Genomic DNA, 24,900 nt, shown 5'->3' on the forward strand with positions numbered 1-24,900 from the left:
TTATGTCTTTCATAAAGATTCCTGGATTTGTCGAGTCGAACCGAATGAGAGAAAAGGATGAGAAGACGAGAAAAAAAAAGACTACTGAACGAAGCTATTGTACTTGAGGTTGTGTAAAAATACAGCTCTCTAGGCTCTAAACTAACTGGCAAACTATATGGATGAGGAGGAAGGTGGAGGATGAGAGACAGTCCACGACTAAGCTAATAGAATATTAAACGCATGTGTCGGAGAGCTAAGGTACTATTTATATTTCCAAGACGTAGCTAATATGTCCATTTGTCCTAGCAATTAAAACAGGGGATTGATATCTTTGAATATTGCACAAAAAAAAAAAGATAGAAAAGAAATAAATTGTAATTTTCGTCAAAACATCGAGAGTTTAACAAATTTTTTACTTTCTTTTAGATAATGAGTTTATTACATTTACAATAGTTTCGTTTGATTTTTCCATTAATAAAATTTTATTTGACTTATTCGAGCTTACACGTGTCGACTTGAAAGACGTAGCATAGTTGTATGATATTCTGTAATGCAATAAAAAAACAATAAGGTCAGAGAATGTAACGACGTCGATGCGGAACGATCGCGATGCATTTCGTTGGAAGGGAAAACAAAACCTGTTTACCTCCGCGGTTATCTTGCATAATGTATTCGGCATAATGTATTCGAAAACAAATCTCGAGCGATGTTTTAAGTCTTTTGTGAGTGCCACGCATACGATATTGTAGCGATGCTCACAATTCCATAGCGATGATTCAATAAATAATGAGAGATGCGAATCCTTCCCTCACTCTCACCCCCGATCGAACATCCTTTCCTGTTCCATCCCCCCCTCTCGTGTCAAACCCATCAATATTATATTCACCCGCTCCCGCGCGCTCGGAGAAAATCGCATTAATTTTCGCTAATGGTTCAACTTTAACAATTTGCATAGGATTACAGAAATCCTTTGCTGATGGTATTCGCCGCCTATGCAAATAAATGCTTTTCCGCCGCGGCTGGCAAGCTTGTCGCCGTCGATACGAAACGCTGATCGAATTTCCTTTCGATATTAGGGCAACTTCGAACTGCCACGTAGGCAGAGAGACATCTACACGATTGGAAGATTATAAACGGCGAGGTGCATTTAGATATGTCCCGAGTCTTTCCGAGGCTTTAGTATAGGAAATTAACGGTCGTGCGCGATAAATTAGCGGTTACGACAAAAAAGTTATTCGCGTTATTAATTAAGAACTCACGAAGAGCCATAATCGTTCGATCGTCCTCAATAAAATTGGCGGAGAGAAATTTCTTCTCGCGTGCAATAAACGTCCTCGCATATTCGCGGAGCGATTCGATTCGTGCCGGAGTTCGCACAAGCGGACAAATTGAGTGGAAGCGGTAGGGCTTTTGTGGGAAATGCCGTGTCGCCCAAGCACAGGTCCGCCTGTCAACAAAAGCCACTTCGGACACTATACACCACTTCACGCTACCGTACATACCATTCGTCAATGTTTGTCAATTAGTCCTCCGTCGTGGGATTCGCCCATTCGCGTGAATTACTCTCTCACTGGCTTTGTCAAGTCATTCGTATTTTGCTACATCGGCCGATAGGATATCCTTTCCTTGAATACATATATAGTTTGCTTTACGAAAAGAAGAATACCTTTTGCATCGCGTACATAAATGATATCTGTGAGTGATAAAACGGATATGTACATCGTATCGACCCGCCAATGTGCTCATTATCGGTTATTAAGCACATATTAAAAGCCCAGTGCTTGATATTGTAATTATCCTGGTTATAAATTGGTTGTCACTTTTTTCTCGTTTAAGGTCGCGCATGATGAATACGTAGATCGTCAGGAGTCCGTTACACCTTTACCCTTATACATCGACTCCCCCCACCTTTTCCCGCCCGCACCTTTGCTCACCTCATAAGCATTTGCTTGTGTGAGAGAATAAGCGACCAACTTCTCATCACGTATGATTTCTAAAAGTATAGCGTCAGATAGAGATCCTTAATAAAAGACACATAAATATATGAATTAATTAACATCCTACACTTTGCAATAACGTTTCACTGTTTTATACAATTTGCTGATAAAAGCTCACGTATTAATTACACATATTTACCATTTATCGTACAATTTGTTAAAAAGTAATATATTCGTTGCATACGTACATTTGTAAATTTTATCAGCACTTAATATCTAAAATTGAAGAGTTTATCAAAAGATGCAGAAATTACCAATAATACAGTTATTACTATCTACATTATTCAGATAAAACCGCGATCAGTACGAGGGATTAACATAATATATGCACCTACAGCTTCTTACTGGATATTCCGCATGCCCAAGGTGCAAGGCAATACCGTTTGTGCTACGGAAGATTAATAGTTTTCCGCCGCTTTGGGAATGCGCGGCTTATTTTCGTTCGCGCACAGTAAATATGCGCGCGGTCGACTTTAATCGAGCGTATCCGCGCGAGTATATGTCATATTCATGTAGGCATATCCACGACGGCGGTCCACGGCGGTCGATCCCAACACGCGGAACATTGTGCTCGGTCCAGCAACCCGCGTGTCGGATCCAACTTTCGAGCCGTCTTTTTCTTTTCCGCCCGCGAACTACTCCGGCTTCGCCCTGACGGCGACTTAACGGCGAACCGTTATGATAAGCTTTAATGCACGCCTGTCCGCTCGTCTCGTACGTGTATACGTGTATATAGCCAACCGTGATCCGTGACGTAACAATAAAACATTGTTAACGCTGATTGCCCTGCGGTCGCTATACCGTTCATCGGCTGGAATTTCTTGTTGCCGCGCCGTGAGAGAAAAGGAGAGGGAGAAAGAGAGCGCACACGCGTGGAAAAGCCGACGATGATGACGATAATGATGATGATGACGCCGATCCCGGCGCGGAATGGATTCTGCACACGCGCGGACACGTATGCTAGAACGTGGTCTAAAATATAATACATACGTTGGACGTTTCGTGCTCGTGTACCTCAGATGGATTCCATTATCCAAATAGCATAAGTTACACAAATGACGCCGTAAGATCGGAACTCCCTCGAGCGGAAGCGGAGATCTGTTGCAGGTTCACATCGAGAAGCGCATTACGGGATGCGTCTGGCAAAAAATACGAGTAAATGACTGTTTCGACTGAGAGCTTATTTTATCCGGATGCGATTCGGAGAGTTATTTTATTAAGATTATCGCGCTGTGACTCGCGAGCGTCGTTAATGAATTTGCGAGTGGATAATGACGATTCGTTTCGTGCTCGCGAGAAGACCCCGGATTGCAGATCCGACACATCGTAATTCAATTAAAGCCGACACGACCAACAAGTTTTCCCCGAATTACACGGTCGAATCTCGTTACACGCCGCAAATTTGCCCGGCGCGTCTTCGCGGTCGCGGGTAAATATCGAATTCTCTGAAGAAGATCGCGCGCATCCCGCGATTTATTTCGCTCGCGTACCCGTCCACGTCGTCATTATCAGTACCATCATTGGCCACCGCATGATTCTGTGAAACCATTTGTGTACGCGGCCGACAATACACCGGCGCATCTTCCATATAACAAGGCTCGTTGTATATTGCACGCGGGAACGATACCTCGCCGCCGGATAATCGTTATGGGCGATCTGACGTGTCTTCATCGGATCTTCTCCTGATGCGATTCCTCGGAAACGATTACGTGCCTTTGGATCAGGAGCGAGAATGGTACCTGTCTCGACGTCTCTCTGTCTCTTCGCATAACTGACTATCGACAACCGGATATTTGTCACTGTATCAGATTGTCACCGAAAGGTATGCGATTTTTTGCTCCTATCGCACTGCTTAAGATAACCAGATATTTTATTTGCGGATTGAAATGGAACGTTCGCTCTCTCAAAATGGCTCTCTCTATCCTCCGATTATTTTTCTAATAAACTATTATTCGAGACTCGATGTAGACTTTGATCGTCAAGCTTTCATTCCGGAAAGTCGCTGCAGCGATCATTCAAAGTGGCTGTTCCTTGGCGAATTCACGTGTACCTATAATACATATATGTAATACATACCACGTACGCGAGCGCGGCATGTATTTTATATATATATATATATATATATATATATATATATAAAATATATCACATACTGGCGATATAAAGCAGGTAATACGCCATCATATTCTTCGTATGTGCGACCTGCATAACGCCCGGTGGCGTTGATCGAAGAGGATCGGGAACGAGATGGGGAATCAGAATCGCAGACGAGGTGAGAGAGGTGAGAGAGGCTCGCTCGAGATAGGCGGGGAAGGGGGTGAGAAACCGCGCGGAGAGCGACATGCTAGAGGGAGAAGCTGGCGGCAAGGGTGAACCAGGAACGGTGGTGCGAGGGCTAAGGAGAGGGCAACAAAACGCACACGGAACATGGTTGGGACGCAAAACGAGGACCGAGATAAGCCGTGCCTCCATCAGGCTGCTATTTCTCCCGTGACAATAAAAATTATAGGCTATCTGGACTGGAAAACAACAGGTCGAGCGGGCTGCCTCCGGATCGTGGTTTGCATTCATTAAGGCTCGACACGCAAGCAGTGGCGGCTCTGAGAGATGCTCTCTCTCTCTCTCTTCCCCTCCCTCTTCCTCTCTTCATTCTCCTGCCCCGTTTCGCGATCTCTTTTTCCTCTCGTCGCACCTCTCCTCGCCGTCCCTGTTTCTACCTCATCCCCTCGTCGTCGTTACGCTCTCGGGACCGAGTACCCCATTCGACGCCCCTGAGGGACCCCTCTCGCTCTTTCGCCTCACGGTGCCCCGTTGCAACATCTTCGCGGCCGGTTGCCTGGCTGCTAGCCTACCTCGAGATTCTCTTTCAAGCTGAAGCCCGGACTCGCATCGAATCACTACAACCAGTCGTCCATTACCACTTTACATATTACACATTATAAATTACCGATCTCGCTTGGATTTATCTGTCCTCCTTTATGACGTCCTCGATTTTATCCCCGTCAATGTCCTCATTTCGAGGATTATCTAACGTGTTTACGGTCACGCACGAAAGCATCGAAGGACCTGACAAACAAGAGATTGAAATCGATCTAATTTACAATCTACTTACATTTTTATGACACGGAATAATTAAATTGTACGTTGATTTTTTAGTTCTTTTTCTTCATATTTTTATCGTTAAGAAGAATAAATATTTTTTCGCATATCTACGATAGAGAAGACCGATCTTACCAAAATTATTTGATTACATGCATTCGACAATGAACGATTCCTGCGTGAAACTTTTGAAGGGTGCCGGCTCGTTATCGTCGCTTTCATGCGGACAGGCCGGGGCAATTCAGCGCAAATAAGCCGGACTTTGTAACCGCGAACAAGCTGCAATTTGAAGCGGCGGTCCTCACACGCGGACAGTGGCATCCGGCGCGCCATCGGTTAAATATTTCTTTGGGCAATGGAAATCTATTAAGAAAATAACTGCCCATTTACATCTGGCACGGCCAGTGATGGGATACCGTGGTAATATGTACGTATGCACGTGCACTTTAATAAATCAATATGTTTGCCGAGTCAGAGGTCGGCAGTCATCGGGTCGGGTCGCTCGAAGACGGGACCGACGGCGCTGACTGCATTACAAATCTTTGCAGGTGCGAGCAACCGTTAATTTAGCGATTAACCATTTTTTTCCCGATGCGATTCCGCGATAGATCCGCATGCGCGGTTCGACGATTCGCATTTTAACGATTCATAAACACGGACCTGCGGATGAATGCGTCCGCGCGTTAAAGCGTCTCTCTCGCGGATTACGTTTTCTTTTAACGGCGGGCATGAAGAGACCTACCTCTTTGAGACGACAAACACGCATCGACGGATATTTAAGGCAACCGACAGTGATGGTCGCGACAGTGGGGACCATTACCACTTTGCATATAACATGTTTTAAATTAACCGCTCCCGGCGCCTTCCTTTCGCGTGAAAAGGCGCACAAAGTCGGTGGACTCGTCAAAGCCTCGAAGGGCGGCCACTCGTTACATTGCGTGACACACTCGCGCCAAGCCCCCTTTCGTCCTCGCGTGTACATATTTGAGACTTTGTAATATGGTAGCCGAGATAGGCGGCAAATTATATGGATTCGCGAGAGAGATATTAAACGCACGAGTGATGCTCCCGAAATTATCTCATAAAAATTAATAAACCACAGTATTCTCTTAGGCAGTAAAGTAATATTGTTTCATTACGCGTAATTGCACGGTCATTATATATATCGAGTTGCCGCAAACCACATGCGCCGTATTCCTTTGAAATTTCTTAACTGCAGCGCAATTGACAGTGTACATGCGTGCACGGTCTCCTACCACACGTGCAAAATTATAGCAATATGATATTTTCATTGAAAGCATACGCTAGAAATTAATTTTGAATTACAGAAAATCAAAATGTATAAGGGTTCTTCTCAATGTTGTTCTCTCGGAGCGTATTTATAGAACCGTGATAACATCGAGATCCACAATGTGGCTGCATAGAGAATAGAAATCCGCATCGAACAACTATTTATACTCTGAATAAATAATACGTCCTTCCAGTTACCACCCGCGATCAAAATGGAAAAAGGGGAATCTACGTGCCCTGTAACGCAGACGCATAATTATACATAAAGTATCATTAAGTTGCCATAATTCTTACGTTATTGCATTATTTAGCGAGACTCCCCGCTGCGGGAGATGCGGCATCTTACCCACAGTATATAACTACGCCAGGCGCGTCTTACACGCGCACGTATACACGTGCGCGTCCACTTATTATAATGCAATACGCGGACCGTGCGTGTATTTTTTTTTCGAGTCACGGCGAAGAGGAGAGGGGCTGCTGCGCGAATGCTACGGCGCGACGAGGAAACTTGATCGCGCACCGAAACGTATCCGCGAGGGAACGCTTTTTCGCTCGTCGAAGTCGACGTCGTTAGCACCTTCGAAAACCGCGAGGGACGCGGGGGAACCACGTTATTACGGACGATCGACGGTGGTGCGCACACGAAGTTAAGCCAGTGTATATGGCTGTTGACACTTTTACAACAGCCGACTGGTATGACCGCTTCGGCGCGCGCTCTCGCGAGCACAGGTGCCGGAGTCGTACCGGCCGGATTTCAGTGTAGTTACCTGAGTGTAGGTATAGGAGATATACATATGTTAGTGGATAGGTACTCTCGCGCACCTAGGTATCGGCGACTCGTCTCGGATGCGCTCGCTGTTTGAATCCCGCTTTTCGCAATATACTCGCGGACGACGTTTTGTTCGTCCTTAGCGGCTACAAGAGCGCGCTTAACTGACTGCGAATTAAAATTCCGGAATATAAGCGATTGCTTACGACGATTAATCGCACCCCTGCTGCTACGCACGCCGCGCTATCTCTCTCTTTCTCTCTTCCCTCTGTTTCTACTTCTCTTTTTCTTTCGCTGACTCTCTGTGCGCTCATGGACACACCATCTCGCCGTCGACAACCGGCAGATAGAGAAAACGAGAGAGAGAGAGAGAGAGAGAGAGAGAGAGAGAGAGAGAGAGAGAGAGAGAGAGAGAAAGTGAGAGCGAGACGATAATCTTTTATTTTCAGTACCGGACGATTCTTCGGAGCGTTTTCGAGCGGGGTCCGGAACATATATCGACGCGCGTTCCCCGCATCGCGTTTCGATAAATCTCGCTGCGTCTCTTTTACCGTGGACCTCGGTCACGCAGCATCGCTCGCGTCTCGACTCGCGAGAAACTGGACGCAAGAAATACAAACGTCCGCCGAACCGGCCTCCACGGTAATTCGTGCGCATCAAGCGAGGGATAAATCGGCCAATCGAGAGGAACGAAAATTTATTTTTTACATTTTCATATTTTTCCTGCGTACGTAATTCATTCAACTCATATTTTTATCTTCTTCTTGCTGGGGAAGGCGTGATACTTGATAAAATATCCATAAATGGGTTTCAGATTTCGTTCGCTTTAACTCGCAACATGGCAAAGAGACGTATTAATTGTCGGAATGAATTCTCCCCGTTCGAGTGTCTCAAGTATGTCATCAGACACCCTCCTCCACCAGTCGCCGAGCTACGGCCGACGGGGCTTGAATTGTGCGATGCCTCGAAGAGCTATATGCGGCAACGACGAGATTTAGCACCGCGCGCGACTCTCTCGGAAATGGAACGGCGAGATGAGATGAGGTACGCACGGCCTGACCTCCGCCATGGCTATCTTCGATTTATCTAAATCAGCGGCGCGAGGGGAGGACGCCGCGGCCCGGTACAAGGGGGCTCGTATAATGCGTGTTACACATAATAAAGCAGGAACGCGGCCTCGGTGTCGGGCCCGGGATGCGGCACATGCGTTTGCCACCGCGTGTGCATATACACGCACGCGGATGTATGCGTGCACACGCGGCAAGGGAAAGGGGGAGAGCCCCGACGTGGTTACCTCGCACAACAGGCGCGCGGTGCCCCGACACAAAAAGTACATTGCATTTATAAGTCATTTATTATGAATTACACGATGGTATATTTAAAATGGGAGGCATGTCTTGTACATGGATATATGGGATATCGAGATTATAACGCATGCGGCGGAGAGAGGGAGGGAGCGGAGCGAGAGAGATCCGAGACTACAAGAGGCCGTCCGGATCCCGCGCGCAACCGGACGATAGCGTGTAGGTGTTCTCTCGCGTGCGTACGTCCTACCTGCGCTCACGCACACACGATCACGCGTGCACACGCGTCTACAAATTGATATAGCTGGTCGCATGCCGGCTCCCGAATAAAGCTCTTATACGAGAGCGATCTTATACGCGTATCTATTAAAATGAATATGCTTCTCGAAATATATAAATCGCACACGTATCGATGATCCACACATGTACATGGTACACGTATGGAAGTTATATATGTATATTAATACGTGTTTATTATAAATGTGCGGAATGCACAGAGGTTCAGGTTTTGCGCATCGCGTGTACTTTCTCCTCGCTACAGATTCCTTGATGACCTAATGCAATAAATGTTTTTCCAGATGATTGATAATCACGTTTATTGTTAGGTATAACATAGCCGGTTAGATTAGACGAGGATCTTTCTTCATCTCTCGCGGTGGCGTTAACGATGTTCCGCCGTTTGTCGCCAGAAAGTCGGTTTCGAGTCGATTAATCTTAGCAGTTGGCCGATGCATCGGTGAAAACCGTTCGACAAGGATAATTAATCGTGCGCATGCCTTCCGAAGTCGCGTACGGTATGATTGCCTTCTTGCAATAAGTATGCGCTACGTCGACATCGGTGACGTTGTTAACGTGCCTATCGCAACGTGTTAATCGGCAAACGTATGCTATATGCATGTATGTGTGTTGCGCCCTCCCCCCCCCACACACACACACGCGTATGCAATGTGAGGTGCTGGCGGTATAATTTTCTCGTCCCGTAAAAAGCCTCACGCCTTGTTCCTCGATTGTTTAAGCCGTGTGACGCGAAACGTCATAACTATACACAGTATCGATAGAAATCTGTTCGTTAGATCTGTCGAATGCCGCTCGGAAAGGTCATCGATACTTACGATCGGAGAGAGATCAGCGCGTATCAGCGTATATGTCGCGTTTATAAGATCTATAATATGAATAGTTACGTAAGTTAACGAAGTTGTCTGACAAATTGTCCGCCGTGTTGCACGGTAGTTCTTTGAGTAACTCGGCACCGTACTTACATTTATAATTTTTATTTCCTCTCTGTCTTTGCCATTTATATCGACTACTATTGAATCGAACGGTTATCGTCAATTTCATACACGGTTAAAGAATGAAGATATATCAAAGGAGTTAATTTTATGATATACAGTGGCATTTAAGTCTATCAGTGTCTCTATTTTTCTCAATCGACTTGTAGAAAGCGAATAAAAGACGTTGGATATGATGGACTACAATGCCTATCGTACATCGTATCATTGCCCGATCAATGACGAAACGAGATACACGTGAATAGCGCACACACGAATACGTACACGAGAAAGAAGAGAGGCCACGGGTGTGTTGTGTGTACCGGGCTAAGGGGTAAATGGCCTTCCAACAGCCTAGACGTGCCTTGACCCAACAGAGAAGGAGGACCGTCGAGTGATGTTGGGGAAGAAGAGGGACGAGTATACGCCTATAATGAGAGAAAAGGCAGTACGGCGCGGAGGAAACGGAGAGAGAAACAGAGAGAGAGAGAGAGCGATAGTTTCGAGAACAGGTGCGCGACCATTGACCGCCGGCTTCGGCTGCCCACTGAATTATCATATACGTTCCTTGCGTCGGTGATCGAGCGATTTAATCGCATCGATTACCGGCGGACCGTGTGCCTAGGGTGAGGTCAATTAAGATGGGTTACCGGATAATAATACGGTTCGGGGGTGCGCGAGCTTTGCGGCTTAGAATCCTCGCGGATTAGCCGAGCGAGCGTGGTGCGATTCCGTGCGCCTCGGGGAGATCGCCTCGATGCGATAAATGTGCGCGCAAACAACGGGAACTGCGTGCGACGATGCGTGCGACGATGCGAGTGACGGCGGCAATTCGCCGCCATGGTAGAAGCATTTACGACGATGCATCCAAGCGGATGGTGCGGTCCGTGACACGATGAGCCAAGTCGAGTCGAGTCGAGTCGAATCGCGCCAGGCGGGCTATACGGAGCTGTTAATTACTACGAGCGCTATTAATTACCGGGGGTATGCGCTATCGTTGTAAATTAAAAGGAAACTCCTAACGGCGTTGCGCAGATTTTTATTTATTACATTGGCGTGCGTCGCGCTACGACACGCGCTATCGGTGCGGTCTATGCGTTCCCCAGAAGATTGAGCCTTAATGGCAGAAAATCTAGCGTAATAGCCCGAATCTCCTTGAATGGAATATGCACATGTTGTTTTGCGCTCTTTTACACCGGCGTACATGATAATGCGTCGACTCCGATATAATCGAGATATACTATCGATAATTGCGCTCGCCTCCGTAATTCCGCACCGATCCGAGACAATCTCGAGCGGGGTCTTTATCATTATGGAACATTCCCCTAAATATAACGTTTCGCTATCGTAAGTAAACGTTTTTCGCGCGCGAGCTACGCCCTCCCACTATAGATAAATTACATACTTTCAGAACAGTAGCGCGTAACCATCCGGCTGCGGTAGCGGTAGCAACGGTAATTGTAATGAAAGAGCAGTTCCGTCCCGGGGCATTAGCAACAATGTTTCTTTAACCGCATATTTCGGCACGGTAATATCGAAACCGGTCGCGTAAAAATTGACGATAAGACACGCCCGTGACTTCAAAATAGCGAGAGATTAGATCCTAGAAACTGGATCCTATACACACACACACACAATTATAACAAAAAATATAGATTGTTTCAATCGATATGGAAACCGCAGATGAGGTATTAATTTCACAGCTGGATACAACGCGATGGCAATTGCAATATCAAGTGATAACAGTGTTATTTTGATACGTTCGTTTATTTCCTTCCTACTCGTGACACGTGTACTGGCAGTGCTCGTTAAAAAAGTCGGGCACTTTCTCTTAGTTAATAAATTATATTATAAGAATTTTCTTACGAAAGAGTCGTTCGATCAAAACAACATTACAGCAACGTTCTTTAATAATTATTAGAAACTATATTATACATCTTATATTATATCATATTATATTATCTTAATAATTTTATATCTGTAATTAAATTATGAAATTTTAATAAGAATAATTTAAAAAATATTACGATATAACTTACGTTCTCCTGTAATGTTTCTAAAAACATACATATCTCATACATATCTCCTATTATCTATAGATTAACACCTTATTCGTTAATCACTTTATAAAATCGCGCCGCTTATTTCCCCCCGGGCAAAATTCCAATCGTAAGAATCATGTTATATCTCGAACCCTCTAAAGCGGTTTATCGCAATCCTGTGATCGAGTCCATTCAAAGTGATTGTGTTTTCTCGAGCGTACGATGTCCCTTCACTCTTATTTCCTAAGGGCATCAGCTGCGAGCACCTGTCGCTCAACGTGGAAGCCCACTCAATTGCTGGCAAAGCTCTTTAAAAGCGTATGAATGGAATAGACTATCGAAGATTGACATGGTCGTTTCGGACAAGCATATTTGGGTCTCGTTATTCTTGTCGATAAAAGAAGAAGAGGGTCTATACATTATCGTTTCTATACATTATCGAGGTCAACTTGGCGTTACGAGAGCAGGTGACTTTATTGGTTGGCATAGTGCAATTATAGGCGTCATTATCAAGAGCCGTACAAGATGCAGTTTGCCTTGGCCAAAAGGTACTTTTAATAAATCGCGGTGAAACCGTTCCGAATTGATAGACGTGATTTCGCGACTGCATTAATGACGGGGCCGCATGTAAGTCGCGAAGCGGACTGGAGAGCTGGCTTTCGCTCTTCACACGCATACGGAATAGCGTTCGCGCGTTGTAACAATATACGTCCGGCATGGTCCTCGCGTTGTGCGTACGGTCACGGTGTGAGGCGTCAGTGTGTGAATCCATACGCGGTCACTGATCGCCATGGTGCCAACGTGCGTGGGCTGACAAGCTGACAAGCTGACAGCAAGCGGAGCTCCGACCACCCGACACCTCACTGTCAAGCGGACCGGGACTCTCTCGTAACTCCTTTGCTCTCGTCTCTCGTCTCCCGCCTTCCTCTCGCTCTTCTCCCTTTCTCTCTCTCATTCCTTCTCTCCTTCTCTTTCATTCTTACTCTTACTCTCACTCTTACATCTCCTTCCCCTCGTTGTCTTCCCACTGTTTTCTTTCTTTACTCCGTCTTCCGTGTCCTCAGCCGGCTGTTCTATCTCATTCTCCAACCTGAGAGAACTTCATGGTTAAAAGGTCCTTCGTCTCGTGACTGATGCGATTAGGTCCCCGCGAGCGGGATAAAAATACTACCGTCCGAGAGCTGTCGATTCTGTCTGTCTCACGTGGCAGAATTTCCCGCCGAGGATATTGATAGTTCGTCACGGCGCGCTTAATCTAATTAATAGATTAATGAGATCGTGACATGTAACTGTTCGGCTCGTACGAGCGTGATGTGAATAATATTATTACAACGTAATTTTCAGTTTGTCTTGACGCGGTCAAGTTGGCGATAGTGGCGATAGTGTGGTGTGAGATATTAATAAGCTGTCTATTAATAACCATTTATGAGTGATTAATGAGCAGTTATGACACGTGTATATAACGGTTAAGAATTGCACAACACGACCCCACACGACTAGTCGGCGGATGTAAAATCAAAAAATAAATTACTGTATAAAGAACGTTCGTAATTTTTGTGATTTAATAATTATAGCTATATAAAATAATTATAGTTGTTGTACGTTATCTAAGGACGTGCTGAAAAGACGCCAACACATTCAAGATAGTTTCGTCGACTCGTCAAGGCATATGTCCAGAGCGTATCGGCGAGTGGTATGCGAGGACTATCCCAGTATTGCCATGTTGCCGACTGGCTTTTGAAGCGTTTCGTCGGAGATAAGCCCCGCAATCCCGAGATGGGCTGGCGTACAATTATTAAGAACCGGTAGAATCCACGCTTGTTCTCGGACCGAGCGTCTTATAGAACTTAAGTACCTATTCGTTGTTGTCGTCCATGAGTACGTCTCCTGCAATAAGATGCGTTTCGTGCTCGACGATAAATTTCTACGCAACGACGGACGGTTTGCTTGGGGATTCTACTTCCTGGCCGAGGAGTAACCCTCATCGTGTGTGCGCCATCGCTGCCATTCACCTTCCTCTTGCTAAAGAGATATAAAACACCTTTTCTGTTCCCAAGCTTGTCGCGCTGCTCGGTATCGTCCCGCGACTTATCTTCGATCCGTGCGTTCTCACTCTTGACGATCCGCGATGTATAACGAGATAACGTGAACGTCACCTAAGCGTCCCAAGTAACGGCTAATGCATCTAATGGAATCGGTGCTCTAGGATATATTTTTCATAGTCTTTATGACGTTGATTCCATGCTTCGGGCGTCCACAGATTGCACAAGATTCTCATAAAAGCAAATTTATCATATTTTTTCATACCAGAGTTTCCCGTTACTTTAATTTACTTGCTTGGTAAAATTATTCCTTTTACAAACGACAAACTTGAAAATAAATTATTACTCTTTATAAGACGGGAGTAAGGTGTATGTCTTCAAAAATAATCAATTTGGATAATCTGAGCATATATAACATTGATTCTAATCTATTCGACATATTTTTAAATTGTCTTGTTACGAATAAACTTTGCGCGACGTAGATTTACGAAACGTTGTTTGACAATTCATTATCGAAGAATACCAAATTGGAAGCAATTGGACGTCTCATTAAATTTCAGTTGGTCGGATTGGACCCAAACAAAGACAATTATCTCGTGCACGACAGCAATGCCAAGATAATCGACGGAGATAAAAAGTATATATTTCATATGGCAATGGGTTTCGATCTTCTTCATCCCCATCTGCGGACCACAGCGGCAGTGTCTTACAATTCATGACAACGTCAAGAATTGCAGATAATATCTTGACTAACATGCAATAAAGCTGTATCAAACGTATGTTCGCAATAAATGTTCTTCCCGCCTCTCGTAAATCCGCGATCTTTTATTTCAATTTAAAGTTAGTGGTCTAATTAAATACGTCATTTTTAATAAACTCATATTAATCTTGATTTAAAAAATAAAAACGTAGTTGAATCTTGTGAATAATCAGTATAGTAATTAGCGTAGCTGTTAACAACTTCTCTCATTCAATTATTACATGTTACCGACTGTTTCCATATGTTACATTTGTCAGACAATCGCTCATTCGAGCGTTCTTAATTTTCGGGAGGCGTAGGCGTCTCCGCAACGCTGTCGCAGAGACGCGGCAAAGCGAAAAGATCGCACCGCAATGCGGCACGTCGTCGGTACGAGGCATTGTTCCCCGGACGCAGTACATCAATTCCGCGGCGGTCGCGAGCGGTTCACCCGCGCTGGCACCATCCGGCCAGCCCACGCTCGCGTATCCAACCGCACCGTTCTGTTTCGTTTTCCTTTGCGCGGAGCGAGCTGCAAATGTTTCTCGGGCCGTTATAGATACTTACATAAGGAGGGAATGATGTATGCCGCTCGATGGGTAATATAATGTAGGCGGCTAACGAGAAAGGGCTCGATGCGGCCCGCGCCGTCGCTTGCCGTACGTACCGCGTGCCAGCGAAAGGGTGGATCTGTAAATCCGTAAGCCTTCAACTAAATCAGTGCGAATAACGACGGCTGTCGTCGCTCTCGCCGACTCTCTGGTGCAGACTCTCTGCAACGCGAACGCGATGGCACGTAGCCGCGAGGCGATGCTTTCTCGCCTTCGTGACTCCGCGACGCCTCGAAAAGGGAGAGAGCGAGAGCATGGAGGTCTTCGGGCTATGGTTCACGGCAAAAGCATCGTCGCCGTGTCGCCGGATCGTCTCCGGAGAGAAAAAGAGAAGATCAGGGACACATCGATACGCGACGACGAATCGAAACCGGCATGCCGTTCGTTCGTCCGCTCGTTCGTTCTCTCGCCCGCTCGCGCAATTCCAGTGTTTTATGCTCGCGCCTATGCATGCATAACGAGCTCCAAAGTCGTAACTCTCTGCTTAAACCGTCCGGCTTCACGACCGTAGGAAATAACCAGTTAACAATCGCTTATGTAGGAAGGGCGGTAAGAACGGCGCCCGTTTCTTCGATTTTGATCGCCGCGTTGCGCCGTAATCGTCAGCGTTAATCTTCGTAACGCGCAATACACTCGGGTTTCTACCTATATCTATAGGTTACACGTGAATCCAACGAACTGTCTCCTGTCTCTCGATCACGAGGCGATATTACTATAAATTCGAGGATGCGCGAATCTCACAAAAATGCGTTTCTTAATCGTATGCATATCTTTTGTTAATCGTAATGCATCCAATTAGTTACATGGCTAGAATCATGCGCTTTACTGCCTATTGACAACGACCGAGTTGCATTAGCAATTCTAAACGGTGTCCCGCGAAAGGCGGTCATTAGCGGCAAACGTAAGTAATAATTATACGTTGTGGAACAATCGCGCAACGTAAAGAGGAATCTTACCTGCGGACGTCACTGACGGAACGGTGTGCAACTTCGTATGGACCGTCATCTTCTCCTCTTCTCTCTCTCTCTACCTCCTTTTCCCGCCTTCCTTTATGGAGACTGCCGTGCGCGGACCGCGCGGCTCTCCTCCGAGCACTAAATAAAGTAAAAGTTTAATGGCGCACATCCGTTGTTCCGATAGATATCTTAATGCGACCGGATTTTCAAGTCCCTTGAGATAAGTACGCGCCGATGAGACCCGACGGCGTAAGGGCCGTTAAACGACGATGCGTCCCGCGTTTTTTGGGTGCCACTGGGACGCGCCTCTAATGACCGCCCCATAACAATGTCGATCGGCGAAGTGGTTATTAGGCGGGATTCCATGTTCACCGGAGATGCCGTCCGATAACGCTTTTCGATTCATTGTGTTATTTCTCTCGTCGAAAACGGGTTGCATGCGCGGCAGTAAAAGTTGGGTGGACGTGGAAGCGAGGCGGCGCAGCGGCGCAGCGTCCAATTAAAAGGACCGCGGAATGATCTTTACTTTAACACAGGCTGCAACGATATCTCGATCGGCGTTCATGTTTCACTTGAACAGGAGGAATAATACACCGTGTAAGAACGCGCCACGCACGGCGCGCCGCTTTCTGAATTCTAATAATCGTGTGCTCGTCCCTCGCACGCGCATCGGCGCATTAACTTGCATTAACTGCAAGACGCTGCCTCTATCTCGTGGCAAGCGTGGCATATATTGTCGCGGATTTATATTCATTCGACGCGGGGATCGGATCTCTCCTTCAAAGTATAGGCTCTCGAGAACTAGAGCGCTCCTCTACATATCGAGATCCGTTGCGTGGAAACTCTGTAATTTCGCCGCCGGGTCCTTACTACACACAGATACAAGCGCTATGAAATAATAATGGCGCCGCCAAGGCAATTACGACCCGAGGCCCTGGATTTTGTTGCCTGTCGCATATTCTGCTACCTGTCGTAAGAACTCGAGAATTACCTCTTCGACTACGCGTTGTTGGTTCAACGACACTTTCATCATTGCCAGCCATTTTCTTAATCCAACCTTGGCGAGATGTTACGGCCGTGTCATGACTACGTCGTTTGAATTGGTTTCAAATATTACGATAATGCAGTCAAGCTGCGAGTCGCCATACTCGATTGTGACACCGGGGGCCTCAGCAGCAACATTAAAGCAAGTGCATTCCGCAATTTTATTTTCTCTTTTTATTCGTGATATCAAAACTAAGGTTCATGCCGCAACTTCTTGAGGTAAAATCCATGTTTATTATATGTCATTTATTATTTAGAAAGCTAATGATAATTAAAAGATATATTATATAAAAGATACATTATTTACATTTTACATACAAATTTAATAAATAACTTTCCGATTGATAAATAACTTTTCCCTGTAAATTGACTATAATTCTATCAACAATTAAAATTTTCTAGATTGATCAAAATGTGAAAATCTCATTGAAATTAATCACGCATTACACTAGTCGTCAATGAATAAAGAAGCCACTGTTCATTACCAAATTGAGACGGTTAACAATACGGCGTTATCTCGTTGATTTATTCAGACACGCTACGATCAGAATTAAATGTTTTATGTATCCTTGATGGTAACGGGAGATATCTATAAAATCACCCGCTTGTATCCATTTTTGTCATTAGTGATACGCAGAAAATTCAAATTTAATGACATATTGTTTTCTTTATTCTTTAGATGGAATTATAAGCATTAAAATGGTATGTTTGACTGATGCACGCCGCCTCTCGAAATACAAAGAATCCGCACGAAGAATGATACGAGAGGACCGGGATCTCGGGGCGCGGGTTTAAGACACTCCCGGAGGAGTAAATATCTGTGGGCCAGCACCAGACCGCGCGCGGCAAGGGCCGCAAGTCCCTCGGACAGTCGCTATGCCGGCCGTGCGGCATGGCAGGTGAGTTATATTCGTTACCGGGCGATGGGCAGACCCGGACCCGGGGAGTGCCCGGGGGAAACGAGTTACCCTGCTTTATTCCAGTTTAAACGGTCCGTCAAAGTCACCATTACCATTCCGCAGCGCGCGAACCATTTATTTATGCGGTGCCCGGACGCGCCGCTTATTTATAGCCGTCAATTAATTATCGCTGAATAATGAGCGCGCACATCCGCGGAATACATTAGCCAAATCGCCATTCTTACCGACGTTTACTCGCGTCTCGGGGGCGGATGATTCTCCTCCAGTTGTCTGTCCCCCCCCCTCCCCGATATATCTTTCCTCTTCAATGATCGTCCTCTCGGTGGATGCTTCTCGCGTCGATGCTCCATCGTTCGTCTTTCTTAGAGACGCGTGCCCGCTATACGCGAAGCGATATACGGAAATCGCTTGGCACGTTGTTCGTCAGATTTGAGTGAGAAAGAAATATAAGGTTAATTGTGTACATTAATCGGCACGAAATTGATTAATTTACCCGCATCGAGGACATCTATAATTCGTATACTAATTTTCATCATATTAATGCGATGGATTGATGAATTAACATAGTCAACGTCAACGCTTAACGAAGGCGAATAAGTGAAAGAGTGCTTGAAGATGGATCGTTGGGCGGGAAGTAGATTTGTCAATGTTGGCGCCTGTAAACTGCCACGGATTTCGCGACACACCGTTAACTGAATTCTACAGTTTAATAGTAGCATGATCAAGACGACAGCACTTTTTTCATTAAAAACGGACGATAAAATTAAACATTCCTGAACATTGTTCGATAATAGTCAAAAAATCGTTTATAGTATCTTTTAATACAGCCTCGATCTTGCTGAACTTGTAATCCTTAGTGACTTTGTCAAAGTTACTTTTAAGGCACTACATCGCTAATTAAGTACAAGCCCCAGAAATTAAATCCCAGAAGGATACTTCATTGCCTATTTAGCATAACGAGGGATTCCAAGCTCGCGTTGTTAGCAACAGCAACAGGCCGCGTCTTAACGCAGCGCGATTGTAATTTCCGTGGAGTGGATTCCACGGAGGAGAAACGGAGGGATAGCGTTGATCGTTGCGTTCTCGGGGAAACGACGTGCTATTGCGCGTGCAAAACGTTACTCATCGATTTTGCCAATGCTCCGTGGTGAACGCGCATACGGGAGATACGACTGAATAATAATAAACGGGGATAAATACCTAACGAAGGACGTGAAGGTTGCATGGCTATGGCCCATTCATATGAAAACCGGGCAAATTTGTGGAGGGAACAGAGGGGTAGCGTTTCTCCGGCGAATGGCGCGTTCACTACAATAAATGACATTGGACCGTAGTTCTCGCGACGATACGACGGCACGATCGCCGGTTTCTGCCCGGTTTGTTCTCTCCTCTTTCTTCCGCGCGGTTTCTCTTTCCTTTGTCAGTCTCACCCCCCCGTGCCTTCGCATTCTCTTTCTTCTCCTCCTCCTTCTCCTCCTCCTCCTCCTCCTCCTCCCTCCTCCTTTTCTTCCTTCGTCTGAGCGTAGGCAGGTTGGCATACGAGCCGCGGTCAACTCGCCAGCTCCTCTCTCTGCTCTAATGAGCTTGCTATTATTTGCTTTATTGAATGCAATTAGAGCTTACTCCGTGTCCCGGCCTCCACTTCTCGGACCTCGCGCTACCACCGTCGCGTCCTTTCGACTTTCCTACATAAACGTGGTAGTTCACTCACGGATACGCTCACACGCATACACACGCACGAGGTCCTCGATCCTCGTCGCGACTCTCTCGCGCTCACGCGGACTCTGCAACAGGTACACGAACACGCACGCAACACGCGGACGCGCACGGACGTGCGCGTAACGCGAGGTATCGCGCCGAGGGGACGGCGGGGCATAGCAATCAGCCACAGACATGCATCCGCACACTACTGTGTAATTTCTAGAACAAAAACCCCGCCGTAATTGTGCTCATTATCTTCGGGGCTCCAGAAACAAAGCGGACGAGAAAGGGAAAGGAGCGGCCGCGCGCGGCGTCGGATATCGCGAATCGGGCGAACTTCCGTTCCGCGAAGGCCTTACGTTTTCCCTCTCCCCCTATGATCGAGATTTCTTTCGCGACGTAATGGCGTTCCTGGTGATTTGCTTCCGTGCAAAGAGTTTATTTCTCGTTGTTGAATCAGGATATTCTCGGGAAAAAAAGTGTTAAAGCGAAAGAGTTAATAATTGATATACATTTTCGATCGTATGTATACGTTGTAAAAAATTATAATGTAATGACAGCTTTTATTTATGTATTTATTTTATTTTGTTTATTTGTATATTTTATTTTTAATTAATTATTTTTTAGAATATTATACAATATTAAGGATATCTTTTGTTAAATTTGATTGCAGTTTTCTTTTTATTCTTAAATAATAATGTATAATCAACATAAGTGGTTAGCGACTTGATGATATTCGCATTACACACGAACGAATTAAATTAAGTATACGTTTCTTTTATTTTAATGATGATAGAAACCTTATTAAATTTCTGACATTGTACAGACTTTTGAAGCCCACAGGATATTTGGCAAATCAGAGAGTACCGGAATAATCATTTTGACAACCATGCAGCACCAAAGGGCCCACGAAAATACGAGATAAATTACTTGAAAAAGTACTCAGTTTAAAAGTGAATCACCCAGATATTATCCTAAGCGACTTTTAATGACTTAAAACCAACGCTGCCGCGCGTGTGATATTTCTGCTATGCCGGAAGGCTTAACAATATGATTCCATCCGGAGATAACTTTGAACTTTAATTCGGTTAATCATAAAGCACTTGGTGGAATTTGGTAAATACTGTTCTGCGGGATGAAATTCAAATGCTCTGAAGAGCTTGTCCCATTACAGGAAAATAAGAAAGAAACGATATTCAAATGCAGTCGGTCAGCAATTTTTAAATTTCTTTTTATAAAGTATTCCAGCTTTTTAATGAATACTGTTGATCGTAAAATTGCCGACGCGATTGTAATCTCATCTTCTTTCCCAAAAAAGATCTCGCCAAACAACGCGCAAAAAAGATCCGAAACGCATCATCTCACATCAAACAGCCGCATCTTTGCGTATTACCTGGAAATCCAATTTTCCTCGGTTTTCTCGCAACTCGCAGTATCCTTAATGTTGTCGCGACGCGCGATAGACGCGTTCACGCCCAGGCTTACACGCGCAGCGCGTAACATCGTGCATCGCGCGTATCGGCCGGAGGTAGATAGGTAGGTGTAATTCGCGCGTGTTGCACCGCGCGTATGCGTGTGTATGCAACGCGATGGGGGGGCAAAGCAGTCACTGGGCGGGTTTGCGAGGGGATGCACGGGGAGGTGGACTCGAGGTGGTGTAATCTACGTACCGAGTAGGTAGGATGGGCGCTGGATACACCGGGTACGTATAGGTATAATGACTGGCACTTCTATGCATTATCATACCACTGGGGCTCTGGTTCTCCGTTGGTGCTGGGCCCATGTGCGGTGCGTTGTGCGCCTGGGATCAGCCGGGATGGTCGGGGAGATGAATAATTTCAGGACGGGCACGCAATTACGTGCGCGTACGTCTCGCGTACCAAGTAGCCGGTCGACGGACCACGCATGCACGCACGCACGCACGCACGCACGCACGCACGCACGCACACGCCAGCACGAAGGCGCACACCGACGACGCCCGCGTAACCCATCCCCCCGTCCGAACCCGTCTTCCCGCGTTCCCCCGGGTTCGCTCATCCTGGACGATCCACAATCTTGGTATCATTTATATTTCACTGCGGGCAATTATTTCGGGCCCCGGCCGTGCCCATCGGGTGTCCGATAAGTTCGAACCGCGCGCCGAAGCCAGCGCTCGCGGTGATGCTGCGCGCCGCCGCCGATCTCGGGAACGATACGAGTGGACCGTATCTTGGTCGACAGGCCCCGTCGACGAGTGACGCGCTCGTGGAATATTTTTGCATTTTTGCGATAGGTAGCTCGAGAAAGAAGATAGAGACGTCTTTTTACGATCTGTGTAGCGGCGATCGATCAGTTGGACCCTGTGTGCCTTAAGAGGTACGTTACAATAACACTTTCAAAAAACCAATTCTTTTTTACATTTTTTGAAAGATTGATATCTTAGAAGTATATTCCTAAAAGATTTTAATGAAATTCGAAGTATTTCTCGAGTTGTTCAAATCATAATCCCATCGCTCTAAAATAATCTTTGGCTTAATTTCAACTTTGTCCAATCTCATGTGTTTAAATTGTAAAAATTCCCCCGATATGATCTATCGTGTTTGTTTTATCGACAATAAATTTACTATAATAAGCTAGTAAATTGGATGAATAGATAATCGATATTGAAACTTTGCATTTTCTCGAAATCACCTTTTTCACAACGATCATAACAGAAACAATATCAATTAATTGGCTTCAAAATTTAAGTATCATTTCACAAAATGAATAGTTTTCAATTAAGAGTACAGATTTTTTTTAATTTTTAGTTTTCGAGAAGATAAGAATAAGATATTTAAAGATGTTAAAATATAAAATTTTAAACTTTTTGTTCAAACCGCCGCCATTCTATAAAAAAATTATAAAAAAAGATCCTGAAACTGTATTTATATAGTTTCGAAATTTTAAAGAATTTTTTTATTTCCGACAATTACAGTTCGAGTTTTCTATGCCGTCAATGTATTATGTTTTTTGAACACAGAATTTATAATGTAACATTACTATACACACACACATATATTTATATTTTTACATAGAAAAATTTTTAAAGTATTTTCAAACTTTATCCATAATCGATATACCAATTAATATTTTTTCTAAGACAATTATTTAAAAAAGAAGATCCCAAAAAGGATATTTTTTGCCTTTTCTGTAGCGTATCCCCTTATCAGGAGCGCATAATATTTAATCTCTCTTTTTTCTTCTAATTCTCTCGGAGTCGGGGCATAAAATCGAAGAAGCATCCATTGCTATGTTGGATGATCGATTACGGGAACTCGGAAATAAGTGGCCGAGTTGCTACGAGTAGGAGACGAAATATTAGGATCTTTTGCATGCGCGCGCGTACCTTTTGGCGCGCGGTATTGCATTGCATAAGCGATAATAATTCCGGCTCTCTACCGGCGCGCGCTGCTCACCTTAACATCGGGATATTAATTATCGGTTTACGCGACGGTCTCGCCCGATCTGCTAATAGCGAGCGCGCGAGTCATCTCGGACGGCGCGTCTCGCTCTCGATTTTAAATGTACTACCGTGTGCTCGCATACGCGGACGGGGCCGATAGTCAAAGTTCGTTAATTTCCGGTAGTAAAGTTATATCCGGCGGCGGACTCGAATGCAATTAAACGTTAGATGTTATCGCGGGGACGAGTCAAAGTGCCATTCCACTCGGCTAAAACGAGAGGGACACTTTGAATATCAACTTGCTCGTGAGTTGACGGAGGAAGGGACGTCACTGTTGGAGGGGAAGAATTCTTGCACGGTTCCTTTAATGATTTTATATCGTCGGTCTTCTCTATACACCAGCGTCTGTCGAGGGTTTTCTTCATTATAAGTTTCAGAGCGACGGGTATGCGTCTTGGATGCGAAGGGGGTGGCGAAGAGGAGATCCGCAGGAAGCAAAGTCCTAAGATACTTTTATACGAGAACGCGATTACCCGCGCTCGTTTTCGAGTGGTTGCGCGTCAATTTCACTTGGCGTTCGTACAGCATGCACGACTTACCAACATGTCCTTTAACGAATTGCCAGGAAGGGAGACCGTCGGTTACAGTCTTGCTGACACTCCGCAGCGTGAATGAAAGTTCCTTGCGCAAGGATGTGAATTTCTCGTTTTCCAAAGACGCTGTTTGAAATATTTCTAGTGCTCCAAATAATATCGATATCATAATAAATTAAGAGTCAGTCATAAAACTATATTTTTTTTTAATCATTAGGCCACTGAAATTCAATATAGCTTTTTGCTATTCGTCGGATTTAATAACGAATAATAATCGTGGGTAATTATCACTTTTTGCATGACCGCCAGATCTTGACTTCGCAAAGAATTCTTTTGACAAACTTTCGAACGTTACGCACACAAGAGCCGCGACTACCGATTCTTCAAATCGTTGCCGATACATCGGGCGAAGTGTCTGACTCCCGCTAACCGTACTCCCTAACTGGCTGACCGAACAATGTCGACGGATTGTTACATTCGTATCTCTCCGTCCCCATTCTTCCTCGATATACCTCTCCCTCGCCGTTCGCTCTCGTTGTCACGTAGCTTGCGGCGATATCAATGTGGTGCGGAGGATATGTGTATAATATATATTATAATAATGCGAGCCACAATGGATTCGCGTCATATCCTGGCTCTGGTCCCCAACTCCGTGCATCAATTAGATCAACGCGCCCCAGCCACAAGCATAGATATCTCTCACACCCACCCACTCCATGGCGTTTCTCTTGCTCCCGCGTGATCCTCGTGTCACGCTCTCATCGTCTCTCTCGCTGTCTCTCCTACCTTCGCTCTCTTTCTCTTTCGCGTTCGAGTGGCGTGCAATAGAGCTATTACGGGCAGACAAGCGAGAAACTCAATTTAAATTACGACTTCTTGCCGTTGTTACGACCGTTATTATAACATTAGCGTTTCACGGCGATTCCCGTGCACATGTGCATATCGGCCAGCACGCCGATATGTCGCGTCATGTTCCAAGTTCGCGGAACGGTCTTTCCTACGAGGTATTTCTTCGCTCATTGTTAAAGATAAATGGTGTCGATCGATAACTAAAAACTATCCCGTATGGTACAATCAGGCTCGTTAATGAGTGTTAATAAAGTTTAAAGTTACATTGCGCTC

At 45.3% G+C, this 24,900-nt stretch overlaps 1 protein-coding gene across 4 annotated transcripts in view; it reads right to left on the minus strand.

The window, feature by feature from the left end:
- Sox102F (transcription factor Sox102F) overlaps window positions 1-24,229 on the minus strand; it is a 236,738-nt gene extending 212,509 nt beyond the window's left edge. For all 4 annotated transcript variants that reach the window (XM_089070503.1, XM_089070508.1, XM_089070507.1 and 1 more), the window contains exon 1: window positions 23,785-24,229. In XM_089070503.1, the coding sequence (XP_088926629.1) occupies window positions 23,785-23,790 (6 nt within the window). In that variant the 5' untranslated portion in view covers window positions 23,791-24,229. The remainder of the gene's footprint in view (window positions 1-23,784) is intronic.
- Window positions 24,230-24,900: the final 671 nt, after the last annotated feature.

This window comes from Pogonomyrmex barbatus, unplaced genomic scaffold (genome assembly GCF_055798465.1).
Source record: "Pogonomyrmex barbatus isolate J1 unplaced genomic scaffold, ASM5579846v1 scaffold10, whole genome shotgun sequence".
Classification (NCBI taxonomy): domain Eukaryota; kingdom Metazoa; phylum Arthropoda; class Insecta; order Hymenoptera; family Formicidae; genus Pogonomyrmex; species Pogonomyrmex barbatus.